The sequence below is a fragment of the Petaurus breviceps genome, unplaced genomic scaffold (genome assembly GCF_028583685.1).
Source record: "Petaurus breviceps papuanus isolate PSGF00001 unplaced genomic scaffold, PetGlider_PUasm1.0 91133, whole genome shotgun sequence".
Lineage (NCBI taxonomy): Eukaryota > Metazoa > Chordata > Mammalia > Diprotodontia > Petauridae > Petaurus > Petaurus breviceps.
The window spans coordinates 59821879-59839738 of NW_027187419.1; the positions used below are offsets into that span (position 1 = coordinate 59821879).

A 17860-nucleotide genomic window follows, 5' to 3' on the forward strand; every position below is an offset into this window, starting at 1 on the left:
GCCTTTAGCATTTTTAGCAGTAGGTGAATAAGAGTGAATGAGGAAGAAGAGGGAAATAATGCCATGGTTGGGTCTTGGCACAGTATGATCAGCAATACAGAAAGGGGGCAAGAAAACTGAGGGTGGAGGATAGTGGAGAATTGAGTTGCTTCATCAAGGGAGGAGAGTGTAGCCTGTGTAAAAATGATAGCCTAGGAAAGAAAACAGAGGATCGAGGAAATGGAGGTCCCAGTGAGGATAAAGAACAGGCTTGAGAGTTGGAACCAAGATGGCGGAGTAGAAGCAGGAGCTTGCTTGAGCTCTTTTCCCAGTCGTATCCAAATACCTATAAAAATGACTCTAAGCAAATTTTAGAACTACAGAATCCATTAAATGACAGAGTGAAAGACAGCTGAAGACAGCTTGACAGGCCAATAGGAAGGGTCTATCTCACTGGGCTGGGAGCAGAGCTCAATCCTGTGTGGGCTGCGGCATCACAGACCCTGCCAGAGCAGACCTCAGGGAACTGAATCACTGGAAACTATGGTGATTTCCTGACTTCTCAACCCACAAATTCCAAAGATAAAGTAAAAGGTCAGTGGGGAGACTCTGTTGGACCTGGGTGAAATAAGAGCATGGTCTAGCCCCAGCCCAGGGTGGTGGACATGGCAGCAGCAACAGCAGCAATAGCTGCTGCTTCCAGAGCTCTAGGGACCCAGATAGTGGAGGGATCAAGTGGCTGATCAGAGGGCAACTGCAGGGATCTCTTTGCTGGCACCAAGGCAGAATTCTCTTGCTTTGCCCTACTTGGATCTGGGTGGAGGTCCTGGAGTAAGAGGAAGCGCTGACATGGCAGAACTTGTGGCAGCTGGGGAGAGGGAGTCCTCCTAACAGTTCTGAGGCAGAAAAGAGTACTTATGGTCACTCACAGACCAGACCATAGGCCAGGAGAGGACTAAACACCTCTCCTTTGATCATATCACCTTAGAAGAACTGAAAATTTACAGGTGCCTAGAAGTAGCTCTGACAACAGTTGTGCAAAATCCCAGAAGTTTAGGACAGAGCACTCTCCACTCTGAAAGTAGAGTCCTACCTTGGCAAAGAGCTCAAAAGTCAAGCAGTTAACTGGGAAAATGAACAAACACAGGAAAAAAAATGAAACTATAGAATCTTTCTTTGGTGACAAAGAACAACAAAACGTAGAATCAGAAGAAGACAGCAGAGCCAAAATTCCTACATCAACAGCCTCTAAGAACAATATGAATTGGTTGTTGGCCATGGAGGAGCTCAAAAAGGATTTTGAAGATCAAGTAAGAGAAGTAGAGGAAAAATTGGGAAGAGAAATGAGAATGATGCAAGAAAATAATGAAAAACAAGTCAATAGCTTGCTAAAGGAGACCCCTCCAAAAAATGCTGAAGAAAATTACACCTTAAAAAATAGACTAACTCAAATGGCAAAAGGGATCCAAAAAGCCAATGAGGAGAATTCCTTACAAAGAAGATTTGGTCAAATGGAAAAGGAGGTCCAAAAGCTCACTGAAGAAAGTCATTCCTTCAAAATTAGAATGGAGCAAATGGAAGCTAATGACTTGATGAGAAATCAAGATATAAAACAGATCCAAAAGAATAAAAAAATAGAAGGCAATGTGAAATATCTCATTGGAAAAACAATTGATCTGGAAAACAGATCCAGGAAAGATCTATCTTTCCTGATAGTTCCATGAACTATCTGAAAGCCATGATGAAAAAAAGAGCTTAGACACCGTCTTTCAAGAAATTATCAAGGAAAACTGCCCTGATATTCTAGAACCAGAGGGTAAAATAGAAAAGGAAAGACTCCACTGATTGACTCTTGAAAAAGATCCCCAAAAGAAAACTCCTAGAAATATTGTAGTCAAATTCCAGAGTTCCCAGGTTAAGGAGAAAATATTACAAGCAGTCAGAAAGAAACAATTCTAGTATTGTGAAAACATAATTAGGATAACACAAGATCTAGCAGCTTCTACATTAAGGTATCGAAGGGCTTTGAATATGATATTCTGGAGATCAGAGGAGCTAGGATTAAAACCAAGAATCACCTCCCCCGCAAAACTGATTTTAATGCATCAGGGAAAAATTTGGTAGTTCAATGAATTAGAGGACTTATAAGCATTCTTGATGAAAAGACTAGAGCTGAACAGAAAATTTGACTTTAAAATACAAGAATCAAGAGAAGCATGAAAAGGTAAATAGGAAAGAAGAATCATAAGGGACTTATTAAAGTTGAACTCTACATTCCTACGTGGAAAGACAATATTTGTAACTCATGAGACTTTTCTTAGTATCAGGATAGTTGAAGGGATTATACACACACACACACACACACACACACACACACACACAATATAGACAGAGGGCACAGGGTGAGTTGAATATGAAGGGATGATATCTAAAAATAAAGTTAAGGGGTGAGAAAGGAATATATTGGGAGAAGGATAAAGGGAGAGATAGAATAGGATAAATTATCTCACATAAAAGAGGGAAGAGAAAGCTGTTACAATGGGGGGGAAGAGCAGGGAGATGAAAGGGAATGGACCAAACTTACTCTCATTGAAGTTGACTTAAGGAGGGAATAACGTACACACTCAATTGGGTATCTTACCCTACAGGAAAGTAGGAGAGAAGGGGATAAGAGGGGAGAATGATAAAAGGGAGAGCGGTTTGGGAGTGGGGATAGTCAGAAGCAAACACTTTTGAAAAGGGATGGGGTCAAAGGAGAAAATAGAATGAATGAGTGGGTGGAATAGGATGGAAGGAAATATAGTTAGTTTTTCATAACGTAACTATTATTGAAGTGTTTTGCATAACTACGCATATATAAACTATCGAATTGCTTGTCTTCTTAATGGGGGTTGGTGAGGAGGGAAGAAGGAAAAGAATCTGGAACTCAGTTTTAAAAACAAATGTTAAAATTTTTTTTTTACATGCAACTGGAAAATAAGATATACAGGCAAAGGAATATAGAAATCCATTTTGCCCTACAAGAAAATAAGGGGGAAGGAGGAATATAGGTGGGGGGGATAGAAGGGAGGGCAGACTGGGGGAAGGGGGTAATCAGTATGCAAGCCATCTTGGGATGGGAGGTAGGGGAGAGATGGGGAGAAAATTTGAAACTCAAAAAATCTTGTGGAAATGAATGTTGAAAAGTAAAAATAAATGAATTCTGGAAAAAAACAGATTTAAGAATTGTTAGGGGATAAGAAAGGTGGAATGATAAGATTATGATCAGATAAGGGAATGTCAGAACATGTGAACATAGAAGTGGAACATTTGTGAGTGATAGCAAGATTGGAGATTTGATCATTTCTGTCTATAGCTGGGGCAGAATCAAGGAAACAGGTTATAGGATTTGAATATATTGTGGGACTGGGAGGGTAGGATATTTAAGGTGATATCAATATTAGGTTGAAATCCCATACTATGAGGACAGGAGATGGGAATGAGAAAGACTGAGCCAGAGAGTGAACTCATTGCAGAATGGAGAATGTCTCTGGGACCATTAAATAGCCACCAGGAGCTGGATTAGTGATACATTTTGATAACCTGCACCTCAAGATGATGGTGGTTGTTTAGTGGAGGTGGTTGAATGAGGGCCTGGATGTGACAAAGGGGAACCAATCTGACTCTCCTTCTGTGACCAGTGAATCACCATCACCACTTCACTAACTACACATACTCCCTTCCCAATCTTGACCTCTTGGTAAACTAGTCAAGCTATTTTAGCCTCTATTCCTGAATCCCTTGCTCACTTATTCTGTTGCTAATCATATGTTGCCAAATCCCAACCACATTATCCTTTGCTCCTACTCACTGAGGTGGAAGTCAAGAAACCATTCTGATTGACTCTATTTTAAATTTATTATCTAGTGTCAACTGTGTCCTCACTCTAGCAAGGCAATCCTTGTACTCTTTCCTAAGGATTTTCTATGTCATTTACCACAACAGCTTTTAAAAACATTCATTTCTCTCCTCAAACCTTTCACAGTAACCATCCCCTCTATATTCAGCTGAAGACCTAGTCTCTTACTTTAATGAAAAAGATTGAAGCCATTCATTGGGAGCTCCTTTTCCCCCTTCATTTTCCCTCTAATGTCCTTCATTATTTTCTCCTTTACTTCAATCTCTGATGAAGAGGTGACTCTTTTTACCAAGGTCAATCTTTGATCACCTTGCTATTTTCTGCAGCATATTTCTTCCACCATTATTTCCCTTCTGTCTGATCTTCAGTCTCTTTTACTTGATATCGGTAGATATGCGCAAGTCCACCCAGTCATTTAAAAATCCTCACTAGATCCTATATATCATCCTGTGATTCACCCCCTCTCAGCTAAACTTAAAAAAAAAAAAAAAGAAATCATGCCTCCATTTCCTTTCCTTACACTCTTTGATGAACCCTTTGTAGTTTGTTTTGGCAACCTCATCCCTTAACTGAAACTGTTCCTTCCATGGTTACTAATGATCTCTTAATTGACAAATAATGGTCTCTTGTCAATCTCCATCCTTCTTAACTTCTCTACAGTATTTGATACTGTTGACTATCCTTTTTTCCTGGATACTCTCTCTTCTCTACGTTTTAGAGATTTTTTTTCTCTGAGTTCTTGTTGTATCTATTTAACCATTCCTCAATCTCTTTTCTAAATCTTACCAAGCTCTCTAATTTTCTTAGGATTTGACCTTTTATACATGTATCTATTTGGAGCTTATTGGTTTAAACTTAGTTTCTTCCAAATCACTTTCTATTTTTCAAGCAGTTTGTGTAAAATAGGGAGTTTTTCTTCCTGTAACTTGTGTTTTTGGGGTAGTCAGATATTGGGCTACTGTTTTCACTTGCTTCTGATTCTTTTTTTTTTTTTTTCTTTTTTGGTGGGGGGAAGGTAGGGCAGTTGAGGTTAACTGACTTGCCCAAAGTCACACAGCTAGTTTTGTGTTAAGTGTCTGAGGCCAGATTTGAACTCAGGTCCTCCTGACTCCAGGGCCGGTGATCTATTCACTGCACCACCTAGCTGCCCCCTTGCTTCTACGACCCCTACCTTTGGGCTTTTTTTCTGATTATTTTCCTTGAGAGCCTATACCTTTTATTTCCACAAATGATTTTTCCTCCTTTCTGTTAAGTATCTCTTTTTTATAGGTATTATAAAGCACCCACATTTAATATAGTATTAAGTATATAAATAGGTTCAGGTAGTATTGTCATTTTTGTTATGTTGGTACAGTTACAACCATGAACATTAAAATATTTTGTCTAAATTTAAGTAAAAAAGTGTTTTTGTAGTTGTATTTTGATAAGTGCCTTGCTCTCAAGGCCCAAGTATTTTAAATTTTTTTGGAACTAAAAATTAAATTTCTCCTATTTTCCATATGGTTTTCTGTTAGCAGTATGCAGAATTGCTATTTATTTTTTTAAATTTATTTTTATAACTTTGAGCAAGTCACTTAACATATTGTCCTTCAGTTTCTTCAGCTATAAAATGAAGGATTTGATACTGGGTAGTCTCTGAGGTACCCTTCCAGCTCTATTAACCTATTAATTTTTTCATTTAATTTCTTGACTGATCTTTAGGAATTTTCAAAGTAAATTATCATGTTTTCTGCAAACCATTATGTCATCATTTGAAAAAGTGGTAATTTTGGGGTGGCTAGGTGATGCATTGAATAGAGCACTGGCCCTGGAGTCAGGAGGACCTGAGTTCAACTTTGACCTCAGACACTTAACACTTACTAGCTGTGTGACCTAGGGCAAGTCACAACCCCAATTGCCCAGCCTTCCCCCCTCCAAAAAAAAAAAAGAACAAAAAAGTGATCATTTTGTTTCCTCTTTGTCTATGTTTTGTTTCTTTAATTTCAAGCTTTTTGATATAGCTGACCTTATAAGAATTGTCAAATATTAGTAGATAGCTGGGTAGCACCCCCCTTTTAAAAAAAAATTCCTGTGTGAACCAGAAAGCTTATAGTGTTATTACATTTTAAATTATGCTAGATCTTGGTTTTAGATATATGCTTTTTAATGGATTTTAACACAAGAGTGCTATATTTTGTCTGAGACTTTTACACTTTTGTTGATATAATCATATGCTTTTTGTTGTTTTTATGCTCATAGATTTGAAGTTGGAAGGATTCTCAGGCTACATAGTCCAACTCCCCGATTTTGCAAATGAGGTTCTGAAAGGTTAAGTGATTTGGAAGAGGTTACACAAGTAGTAAGTTGCAGAACAAGGATTCAGATTCAGATCTTGGAACTTTCAAGTTCAGCCCACATTCCATTGTCTCCCATATTAATTGTGCTAATTGTTTTCCTAATGTTGAATCATAACATCTTTGGTATGAATCCTTTTTGGTCATAATTAATTAATTTCTAGGTGTATTTCTGTTCTTTACTAGGATTTTTATTTTTATTTTTTGTAAGTCAGTGTTTATTTTTAATTTTTTTTTTAAAGCAATTGGGGTTAAGTAACTTGCTCAAGGTTACACAGCCAGTTATTTCTGGGTGTGGTGCTAAGTATCAGAGCCAGGATTTGATCCCAGGTCATCCCAACTCTGGGGCCGGTGCTCTTACTCACTGTGCCATCTGGCCGCCCCTAAGTGTTTATTTTTTTTTACATATAACTCTCAGAACTTTTTTCTTTAAAAAAAATTTCAGTTCTAAATTTTCTCTCTTCCTCCACTTCTTCCCCATCTAGTTGAGAAGGTGAGAAATATGATACCCCTTATATAAATGAAGTCATGCAAAACATATTTCCACATTAGATATATTCCAGGATGGAGGTGGGATGGAAGCAAGGAAAATAGAGAAAGGAAAAAAATATGTTTCAATCTGTACTTTGAGACCCTCAGTTGTCCATGTAAAGATAGATAGCATTTTTCATCATGAGTCCCCTAGAATTGTTGAGGATCCTTACATTGATCAGAGTTGCTGTCTTTCACAATTGATTATCTACACAAAATTGCTATTACTGTGTACATTATTTTCCTGGTTCTGCTCATTTTGCTCACCTCAATTCACATAAATATTTCCAGGTTTTCTGAAACCATTTCCTTCACCATTTCTTTCTGTTTTATATATATATATATATATATATATATATATATATACACACACACACATTTATTTATTTTTTATATTTTTGCTGCTTTTTGGAGAGCAATTGGGGTTAAGTGACTTGCCCAAAGTCACAAAGCTAGTTTTGTGTGTGTGTGTTAAGTGTCTGAGGCTGGACTTGAACGTAGGTCCTACTGACTCTATTCACTGCGCCACCTAAGCGGCCCCCCTCATCATTTCTTACAGCATAATAGTATTTCATCACAATCGTATACCAAAAGTTGTTTAACCATTCCCCAATTTATGGACATCCCCATAGTTTCCAATTCTTTGCCACCGAAAAAAGAACTGCTATAAATATTTTTATATTTATGGATCCTTTTTCTTTTTATTTAATCTCTTTTGGGTATAGACCTAGTACCGTGTTTCCCTGATAATAAGACCTATCCCGAAAATAAGCCCTCCCCTTACTGTGTAAGATTCCTCTAAAATAAGCCCTCCCCCGAAAATAAGCCCTATTGAGATTGCTACTGTAGTGAAGGTGATCCCCTGCGCTACATGCTACATTACGGTACCCTCTGTATGCACCTTCCCCCCCCCCCGTGAAATGCATGCCGCGCTCTGAGCTGCATCCAATCAGAGCTGCAGCAGTGAGCGCGTCATCCTGTTCTTCCCCAGTGATTTGCTTATTGAATAAAGGCACATTTTTTTTTTTGTTCACATTTACCTGTTTATTAAAATTGCTGTCAATGTTCATTAAAATAAGCCCTCCCTTGAAAATAAGCCCTCTGGTGTTTTTCTGTCCAAAAAAATAATAAGACAGTGTCTTATTATCGGGGAAACACAGTAGCAGTGTTGCTGGGTCAGAGGGTATGCATACTTTTATAGCTCTTTGGGTACAGTTCCAGAGTGTTTTCCAGAATGGTTGCAGCTCCACCAAATAGTGTATTAGTGTACTTATTTTCCTACATTTTACTTTAAAATTTTCCTAATATTCATTAGGGATCTTAGTCTATTGTAGCTAACTTTTCTAAAATTCTATTCATCTCCTTAACTTCATTCTTACTTATTTTATAGTTAGATTTAGGTAGTTCTGAGAGGGGTAAATGGAAGACTCTCACTAATATACTTTTATTTTCTGTTTCCTCCTGTAACTTATTTAGGTTTTCCTTCAAGAATTTGGATGCTATGCCATTTGGTGTGTATATATATATATATTCAGTACTGATATTAATTCATTGTTTGTAGTCCTTTTAGGAATATATTAGTGCCCAGGGTGGCTAGGTGGCACAGTGAATAGAGCACCGGCCCTGGAGTCAGGGGGACCTGAGTTCAAATCCGGCTTCAGACTCTTAACACATACACACACACACACACACACACACACACACACATACAAATAGCCATGTAACCTTAGGCAAGTCACTTAACCACAATTGCCCTGCAAAAAAAAAAAGCAAAAAAAATAAAAGAAATATATTAGTGTCCTAATTGTCTTTTTTAATCAGGTCTAGTTTTGCTTTTGTTTTATCTAAGGTTACGATTGCTACCCCTGCCTTTTTACCTCAGATGAACCATAATAGATTTTGCTACAGCCTCTTGTTTTGCTCTATATCTTTCTGTTTCAAGTTTGTGTCTTGTAAACAATTTATTTGTTGGATTCCGGTTTCTTGGCTATTCTGTTGTCCTGTTTTATGGATGAGTTTATTCATAGTTGTAATTTCTAAGTGTGTATTTCACCTCTATTTTCTCATTCTTGTTTTCACCTTGTCCCATTGTCATGAGTCTGTTTTGCTTGTAACTTTTGCCTCCCTTTATCTACCCTCCCTCTAATCACCCTGTCCCTACTTTCTCTTTATCCTTTCCCCTTCTACTTCCTTGTTGAGTAAGATGAGTTTCTTTCTTTTTTGTTATTTGAATTTTAGTATTTTATTTTCCCCAGTTACATATATAAACTATTTTTAACATCCATTTTAAAAACTTTGAGTTCCAGATTCTCTCTTGTCCTCCTTTCCCACTCCCCTATTGAGAAGGCAAGCAATTCGATATATAGGTTATACATGTGTAGTCATTAAAACATTTCTATAGTAGTCATGTTGTGAAAGAAAACATAGACCCCCAAAAACCCTCAAGAAAAATAAAGTAAAAAAAAGTATGCTTCAATCTGTATTCAGACACCATTAGTTCTTTTTCTGGGGATGAATAGCATTTTCATCATAAGTCCTTCAGAGTTGTCTTGGAGTAAAATAAATTTCTATACTCAGCTGTTTGTATGTATATTCTCTCCTTGAAGAACTTCAGATGAGAGTGAGGTTTAGGTGTTGCCCTCTCCCTTCCCCCATTTCCTCCTCCATTGTATAAGCTTTTCTCTGTATGTCTGTTTTATGTGAGATATTTTCCTCCATTCTTCCTCTCCCTTCTTCTCTTTGTGCATTTTTCTTTCTCCCCTTTTGAGGCTTCTTCTGAGATCATCTCAACACAATAGACTCATGCTCTTTGTTTAGGTAGGCTCCTCTTTACTGCTTTAATGATAATATCATTCTTAGGGGTTATATGCATTTTCTTTGTATTTAGGAATGTAAACAGTTTAACTTTGTTTAGTCCCTTATTTCTCATTCATAAAAATCTTTTTATACTGCTCTTAATTCTTTATTTGAATGTCAGAATTTCTATTCACTCAGGTCTTTTCATCAGGAATACTTGAAAATTCGATGTTTAATTAAATTTCCTTTTTTTTTTCACTTGGAGTATTATACTCAGGTTTTTTGGGGTAATCTGTTCTTGATTTTAAGTCTAGCTCCTTTGCCTTCTTTTGCTTTCACTAAGCCTTCTGTGGTAGCTGCTAAAAATCATGTGATTCTGTCTATGGCTCCTGGATATCTGAATTATTTCTAACTACTTTTGTAGTATTTTTTCCCTCAACATGGGAGCTCTGGAATTCAGCTATAATATTCCTGGGAGTTTTCATTTTGGGATTTCTTTTGGGAGGTGACTGGTAGATTCTTTCAGTTTCTACTTTGTCCTTTGGTTCTGAGATATTTGTCCAATTTTTCTTTATATTTTCTTGAAATATGATGTCTAGGCTTTTTTTTTTATTCATGGTTTTCAAGTAGACCAATAATTCTTAAATATTTTTCCTCCATCTATTTTCTAGGTCATTTGTTTTTCCTGTGAGATAGGTCATATTTCTTGTTAGTCTTTCTATTTTGTTTTACTGTTTCTTGATGTCTCATGGAATCATTAACTTTCACTTGCCTGGTTCTAATTTTTTTTTCGTTTTTGGAGGGCAGTTGGGGTTAAGTGACTTGCCCAAGGTCACACCACTAGTTTTTGTGTTAAGTGTCTCAGGCTGGATTTGAACTCAGGTCCTCCTGCCTCCAGGGCTGGTGCTCTATTCACTGTGCCACCTAGCCGCCCCTCAGTTCTAATTTTTAAGGAATTATTTTCTTCAGTATTTTTTGTGCCTGTTTTATTAAGCTGTTATTTCTCTTTTCACAATTTTCTTGCATTGTTCTCATTTCTATTCCCAGTTTTTTCTCTGTTGCTCTTATTTTATTCAATTTTTAAAAATCTCCTTTAGGAATTCTTGTTGAGCTTGTGTCCAATCTGAATTTTTTCCTCGGAGGCTTTGCTTGTAGATGTTTTCAAGTCATTGTCTTCTTCTAGGTTTGTGTCTTGAGCTTCTCTATCACCAGGTTTTTTGTTGTTGTTTGCTCTTTTTTTCCAGACTGTTTCTTCAACTTTAGACTTTGTTAGAATCAGGCTCTGCTCACCTCTGGAGGGGAAGACTGGCTTGAACTTTGGACTTTTATGTCCTTCTGCCTTCCCAATTCAGTTTGGAGTTGTAAAAGCTTTTGGTGCTTCCAACATGCTGTAATTTGGAGAGAGGTTTGGTCATTGACCTCTTAGTCTGCACTGTGATGCTTACCCAGGTAGGGCCCTCTTGACCATGACCTTTCCTCTCCATCCTGGAACTTCAATCCAGAACTGAATAATAGGCTACAGAACTGCCAAATGGCACTTGATCCTGCTCCCAGTCCTACTACAGTGGTCCCTGGGATCTTTTTCTAAGCAGGTATTTGTTCTATTCGTTTCTCTTACCAGCACTGGGCACTGCTTTCCTTGGCTGCTACCATCCCCCGGTAGTCAACAGATGATGGGGAATGACACTACCCTCTTAACCAGTTTCTACCCCAGTGTTTTCTACACTGCTTTCTGTATTCCTAAGCAACCCTGGACTGGAAAAATTACTCACTGTGACTTGTTCTTGGCTTTCACTCTCAGGATTCAGTGTGGTAATTTCTGTAGTTTGGTAGAATAAGTTTTAGGGAATGTTTGGCAGTTGTGACTTTCACTCCACCATCTTGACTGCTTTTCAGAATTTTATTTAGAATTTTTATGTCAGTGAATTTGAGATATTAAAATTTTATGTCAGGGCTATTAAGCACCTACTATGTGCTAAGCTCTGGAAGCAAAAAAAATTTAAAGTTCCTGTTTTCAAGAAGCTTGCATTTTAACAGGGGGAGACAGCGTGTGTGTGTGTGTGTGTGTGTATGTTTGTATATTCAGACAATATACAAAATGTATACAAGGTAGTTTGAGAGAGAGGGCACCAGCAGCTGGGTGGGGGTGTGTATCAGCAGAGTTTTTATATAGAAGGTGGTACCTGGATTGAATCTTGAAAGGAGTCAGAGATTCTAAGATGTAGAGATGAGGAAGGAATATATTTCAGGGATAGGGGACAGTTATTGCAAAGGCATGGAAATTGGAAACCAAGTATCATGTGTGAGGAATAGCACACATAATTCAGTTTCTCAGGACTGGAGAGTGCAGGAAGTGCATATGTAGGAAACCTGGAAAGATTGGAAGGGGACAGGTTGTCAAAATCTTTAAATGCTACACAGAGTAATTCATATATGATATTTAGAGGTATGAGGCTACCACTGGAGTTTCTTGAATAGGGGGATGACCTGGTTTGATCTATGCCTTAGGAAAATCACTTTTGCATCTGTGAGGTGGATGGATTGGAGTGGAGAGAAACTTCAATCAAGGGGTAGAAATAGGATTTTATTATACTAAATCAACTGAGAGAGAGTGATGAAGATTTGAATTAGGGCAGTGGTTGTGTGAGAAGAGAAAAAAAGAAATATATGAAAGAGACTGTGGAGATCAAAATAACAAAATTTGGCAATTGATTGGATGTGTGGCATGAGTGAGACTGAGGGGTTGAGGATGCCAGCAGAGATGTACTGTTGGTAATAATATGGAAGTTCAGAAGATGGATGAGTTTTTGAGGAAAGATAATGAATTCTACTTTGGATTTGAGTTTGAGATGATTATAGGATATCTAGTATGAGATGACTAATAGATAATAATGCTTTTATTTCTGAACTCTATGTATTTATATTCATAAATATGTAGTTTTCAGGTGGATTATTTTGCTGATTTGTACAAAAAACTGGAAGCTATGAAAACCATTTAGTTTCATACATTCTAATAGAATGTATTTTGTTAGTGTTTTTATTTTGTGGATACACACACACACTTATATGTATACATTTTATTTTCTGCATAATGAATCTAATTCTGGATTCAATGCTTATTAAATTTTTTTTGTGTTTTTATAGGAAAGATGATAAAGATTATGCTTTAAAACAAATAGAAGGAACTGGGATTTCTATGTCAGCATGCAGAGAAATAGCAGTAAGTATTTTTTTGTTGTTATTATTACTATTATCATCAACAAACAAATTGAATGTCTATAATATGCCATTCACTTGTATTGCACTTCAATTTTCTTGACACTAAAATTTTTTGTAGTGAATATTGTAGTAGATTATGAAAACTAAAAATTTTGTTAAAAACAATTCTCACCGTGTCTGTTAGTTTTATTGTAAATGTGGTCTTCGACTCCAGGAATACTTTTATCTTTTCATTTATTTGGGAAGAGCTTTTTCTTACATAAATACTTGTGTCTCAGTTATATTGTGTATTTGGTTGTATGAGAAAGTGAGATTGTGGAAGGCAGTGGAAGGAGTATCGGACTTGTAGGAGAGAGAGAAGTTCCCATCTCCTGCCCTGAGTAGTCATGTGACTGTGGGCAAATTAACTCAACTTCTCTGAGCTTCACTTTCCTCATATGTGAAATAGAATTAAGACCATTTGTAGTGCCTCCCTCACAGGCTTATTTCAAGGATCAACAAATGTAAGATATCTGGAAAGTGCCTTGAAAACCTTGGTGTCAAGTTAAGAAGAATTTATTAAGCACCCGATACGCTAAGTGCTAGGAATACAAAAAAAAGGAAAACACACTCCCTACTCTCCTGGAGCTCACCCTGTTACTATTTCTATTCGTAGTAGCGTATTAATTTGTTAAGCAACAGAAAAATCCTTATGATGGTGGGATTCATGGATTATTAAAATAATATGAGCTTAAAACAAAACATTCCATTATCTTGTTTTCATAGCTGCTGTTTATTTAATCATGCATGTGAAGCAAAATACATATTTTTGGATCATATAGTTTTGAATGACATTTTTGTTTGTAATGGAATATTTATTTGGGATTTTTATAAACACTTTATATACCAAATTGTTCATCCATTTATTTCCAATCAGTTAAGATTTTTCATTTTCTTTGTTCATATTTTAAAGATATTTTTCCAAATTTGTTTATTTAGATTATTGAAGTATTCAAAGATGTGAATTAGAATCTATATTTTTATTTGCTTACCATATCTACTCACACAAAAATTATATTAAATGTAATGTGAGTTTTAGGAATCTTACCCTTTTCACAGACTTTCTAACAACCAATGTCATTCTTACTTTTGAAAGGGACTTCAGATACGGTCTAGTTCCTATTACTGTACAAGGAACCTTTCCACAAAATCACTGACAACATAATTTGATATTATTATCTTGAGTTTGAAATTTTTTCATGTATTACTATGAAGAGCCTTAGGAAATTGTTACTTTTCAGGTATATACCATAATGTACTGTGTATGTAACATAATTTTAAGAATTAAATTTATAGGGGAGGCTAGGTGGTACAGTGAATAGAGCACCAGCCCTGGACTCAGGAGTACCTGATTTCAAATACCACCTCCCATACTTAACACTTACTAGCTGTGTGACTTTGGGCAACTCACTTAACGCCTTGCCCTGCCTTCCCCCCTCCAAAAATATCCAAACAAATAAAAAAAAGAATTAAATTTATAGAGGTAGTATGGAATAATGAATAGTATTTTGGGCTTAGAGTTAGGAAGACCTAGGTTTAATTCTGTCATAAACTATATACTAGCTGTATGATACTAGACAAGTTTCTTAACCTTATATGCTTAAGGCAACTCCTTGAAGCTTATCTGTTAAGTCATAGGTGTTTGTACTGATGACAGAATGAAAGGAATTCCTTTATACTGAAGAACTCACAGATCCTTCTCATATTCACATAGTACTTGTGATGTTGACAGCTCTAAATTTGTTTTATAGGAATTTTTGGACAACTTTTTTCATGTTCCTTAATCAGAGAAAAATTAGAAAATACATTCCAAATTTAATTTTCACATCTTAAATATGTTTTGCAGGTTGAATATTTAAGTATTGAAAGGTCCTTTATTCATACAAATGTAGTTTTGAATGGAATGGTACTTAAGGCAAAACTGTACTACCAGCAATTTCACAGTTTCTGAAAGCAGTTTCTGATAGTTTGTCTAATGGCTGCCTTTTGTAAAATCCTTTACCACATTGCCAACTTTTTTTGTATGTCATCTTTAGTCTAGCACAGTGGCTTATACGTAGTTGATTCTTCCATCCAGGCTATCATCCTATGTCTCTTCTGTTCTTTGTATCTAAAATTTAAAAGACCATCTACAACACGTGCTTCTTCCTTTCCTCTCACTCTCTTCTAAACTTTCCACAGTCTTTCTCATCATTCAGCCAAACCTCAACATTCAACCAAAACTGTTCTCTTCAGAGTTACCGATGACTTTTAATTGGCAAATCCAGTGGCTTCTTCCACTTCCACTACACTTTATCTTTTCTCACTCTCTCCTTAACCCATTACAATCTAGTTTTTTACCTTATCATTCCACTGAAACTGTTCTCTCTGAAGTTTCCACTGTGATCTCTTACCTGCCAAACCAAATGGCCTTTTCTCAATCATGACTCTCCTTGACCTCTCTGTAGCCTTTGACACTGTTGACTACCCTCTTTTCCTTGATGACCATCTTCTCTCTGTGTTTTTGGGACACTGCTTTCCCTTGCTTCTCTTCCTACTTATCTGACCACTCCTCCTCTGTCACTTATGCTGAATCAATCTGTTGCCAAGGTCTTTTGATTTCACCTTTGCAAAATCTGGTGAATACTTCCCCTTTTCTCTTCTGACACAGCCACTATTCTGATGCAGACCCTTATTACCTCATGCCTGGACTATTGCAATAGCCTTCTGGTGGGTTGACTTGTCAAAAATCTCTACACATTTAAATCCATCCTCCCTTAAGCTACCAAAGTGATTTTTTCTAAAGCTCAAGTCTAACCATGTGAACTCCTCCTTCCACTCCCCCGCCAGTATCAAATACAAAATACTCTCATGTTTAGAGTCCTCATAAATTATCCCTCTCCTACCTCTCCAGTCTTATTATACCTTACTATCTACCATGTACTCTTCAGTCCAATGATAGTGGTCTCCTTCCTGTTCTATGAACAAGACACTCCATTTCTTGTCACTTACCATTTTCTCTGCCTGTCTCCCATGCGTTGAATACTTTCCCTCATCTCTGCCTCCTAGCTTCCCTGGCTTCTTTTAAGTGCCAGCTAAATCCTGTCTTCTACTAGAAACATTTCCCATTCTTTCTTAATTCTGGTGCCTTCCTTCTGTTGATTATTTCTGTTTATCTTGTATATTGTGAGCCCCCTGAGGGCAGGGACTGTCTCTTTTTGTATCCCCAGCACTTAGCACCATGCCTGACCCAGAGGAGATGCTTAATATGTGACTAACAATAACTGTTTATTGAATTGTATTAAATGATGATGTCAAATAGCTAGACATTGACACATTGTTTATTAGTACCAATGCCTCACACAAAAACAAATAACATCAGATTGGCATCAAATGGATAAGATTTTCTGAAAGGGGAATATTTTAATCTTTAAGACAGGAAGGAAATACTATCAAATGTTGCATCACTAGAGGACATTTATTATGTTGACAAATTAGCTGAAACTGTAAATGTTTTTTATAAGGTTTTTACAAAACAGTTTTATTTGGTATCCAAAACAATACAAATAGATTATGATTATTTTATTGTTAGTTATGTATAATCTACTTTAGATTAGTAACATTAACTAAAGGTTACTTTTTAAGAAAATGAGTATTTTGGAATAGTGTTATTTAAGAATCATTGTAATTTAATGTTTCAGTGTGGGATGGAGGTCATCAGGCCCAAAGATTTCCAATGAAGGACATTTGTCTGAACATTAGACTATCTAAGTCAGAAATTTTGTGTGTGTGTGTGAGAGAGAGAGAGAGAGAGAGAGACAGAGACAGAGAGACAGAGACAGAGAGAGAGAGAGACAGAGACAGAGAGAGATGGATTCCTTTGGCAGTCTATTGAGCTTATGGATCCTTTCTCTGAATATTTTTGTAATAACTCATAATTAAAGGAAATGTTAAATTTCAATTGTAATTTAATGAAAATGATGATGTAATTTTTTTTATCCATGTTTATGGACCCTTAAAATCTGTCCAAGGGTGACCATTGTAACCCAAGTTGAGAAACCCTAATTTAAGTAGAAGCTCATCATCATAACATTAACAACCATGTAATAAATCTTTTGACCACATTAGCCCATCAAACAGTCACTCAAGACAAGGAAAGAAAAATTCCAAACCAGATTAAAATACAATTTGGAAATATTTTAACACACAAAAAAATAACATGGATAATGTTGATTTGTGGTTTTCTAAGTCAGTATGTGAATGAAGGGATCTGTTTCTATTTGACTTTGTGACATCGGTGGTCTTCAGTGGAAGGGGCATCCACATTCTCACAGTCTTGTTTTAGAACAATGTTTGAAGACTTTCTACTGTGATATAAGACTAGCCAGAGTTTGAATTCTACTGGTATAACCTTCAAAACCCAGGCCTGTTACTATCCTACTATGAGATATTGGAATAGGACTCATTGAACAAATATCTAAAATATTGTATTCAGGAAAAATTGTAAAAATATTTTGTAGTATATCCAATAAAGGAAATAAAGTCAGCAGAAATTATAATTTCATTTTTACACTAAAGTGTAAGTCTTTCCTAGTATGAAACTTCATGGAGGAATTGAGTTTTTGGGAGTGTTTTGAGTGAAGGAAGATAATTACATGAGATGGTACAGAGACAGAAAATGGATTCTATTTTGATGGTTTAGAATGTGGAATCACAATTGCACAAAGCTAGCACTGATTAATTTTGCATATGAAAACTCAAGGAAATAGACTGGTGAGGAAGAACATGAAATGTAGTTTTGAGATGTTAAGATTGGAGGGAGAAGTTTCAGTCATTTCAGGATTAGAAACAATTAGGGGTTGAGAAATGAATAGTTGGTAAGGAATTGGAGGCAATAAGTATGACTGACTCTAGGAGTTTTTCAGTGAAATGGAAGGATGAGAGCTATAGGACAATAACTTGAAGACATGGTCGTCTCACTTGAAGATATTTTAAAAACGGAGTTTGAACCAAAGTTTATTTATAGATGACAGGAAGTTGCAGTAAGTAGGTAGAGACAATTGCAACTAGTAGCACTATTATTACA

The 17860-nt window shown here is 36.5% G+C and overlaps 1 protein-coding gene across 7 annotated transcripts in view; it reads left to right on the top strand.

Annotated features, from left to right (window-relative positions):
• CDK8 (cyclin dependent kinase 8) overlaps nucleotides 1–17860 on the top strand; it is a 137693-nt gene that overhangs the window by 50701 nt on the left and 69132 nt on the right. For all 7 annotated transcript variants that reach the window (XM_069080354.1, XM_069080356.1, XM_069080355.1 and 4 more), the window contains exon 2: nucleotides 12682–12757. In XM_069080354.1, the coding sequence (XP_068936455.1) occupies nucleotides 12682–12757 (76 nt within the window). The remainder of the gene's footprint in view (nucleotides 1–12681; nucleotides 12758–17860) is intronic.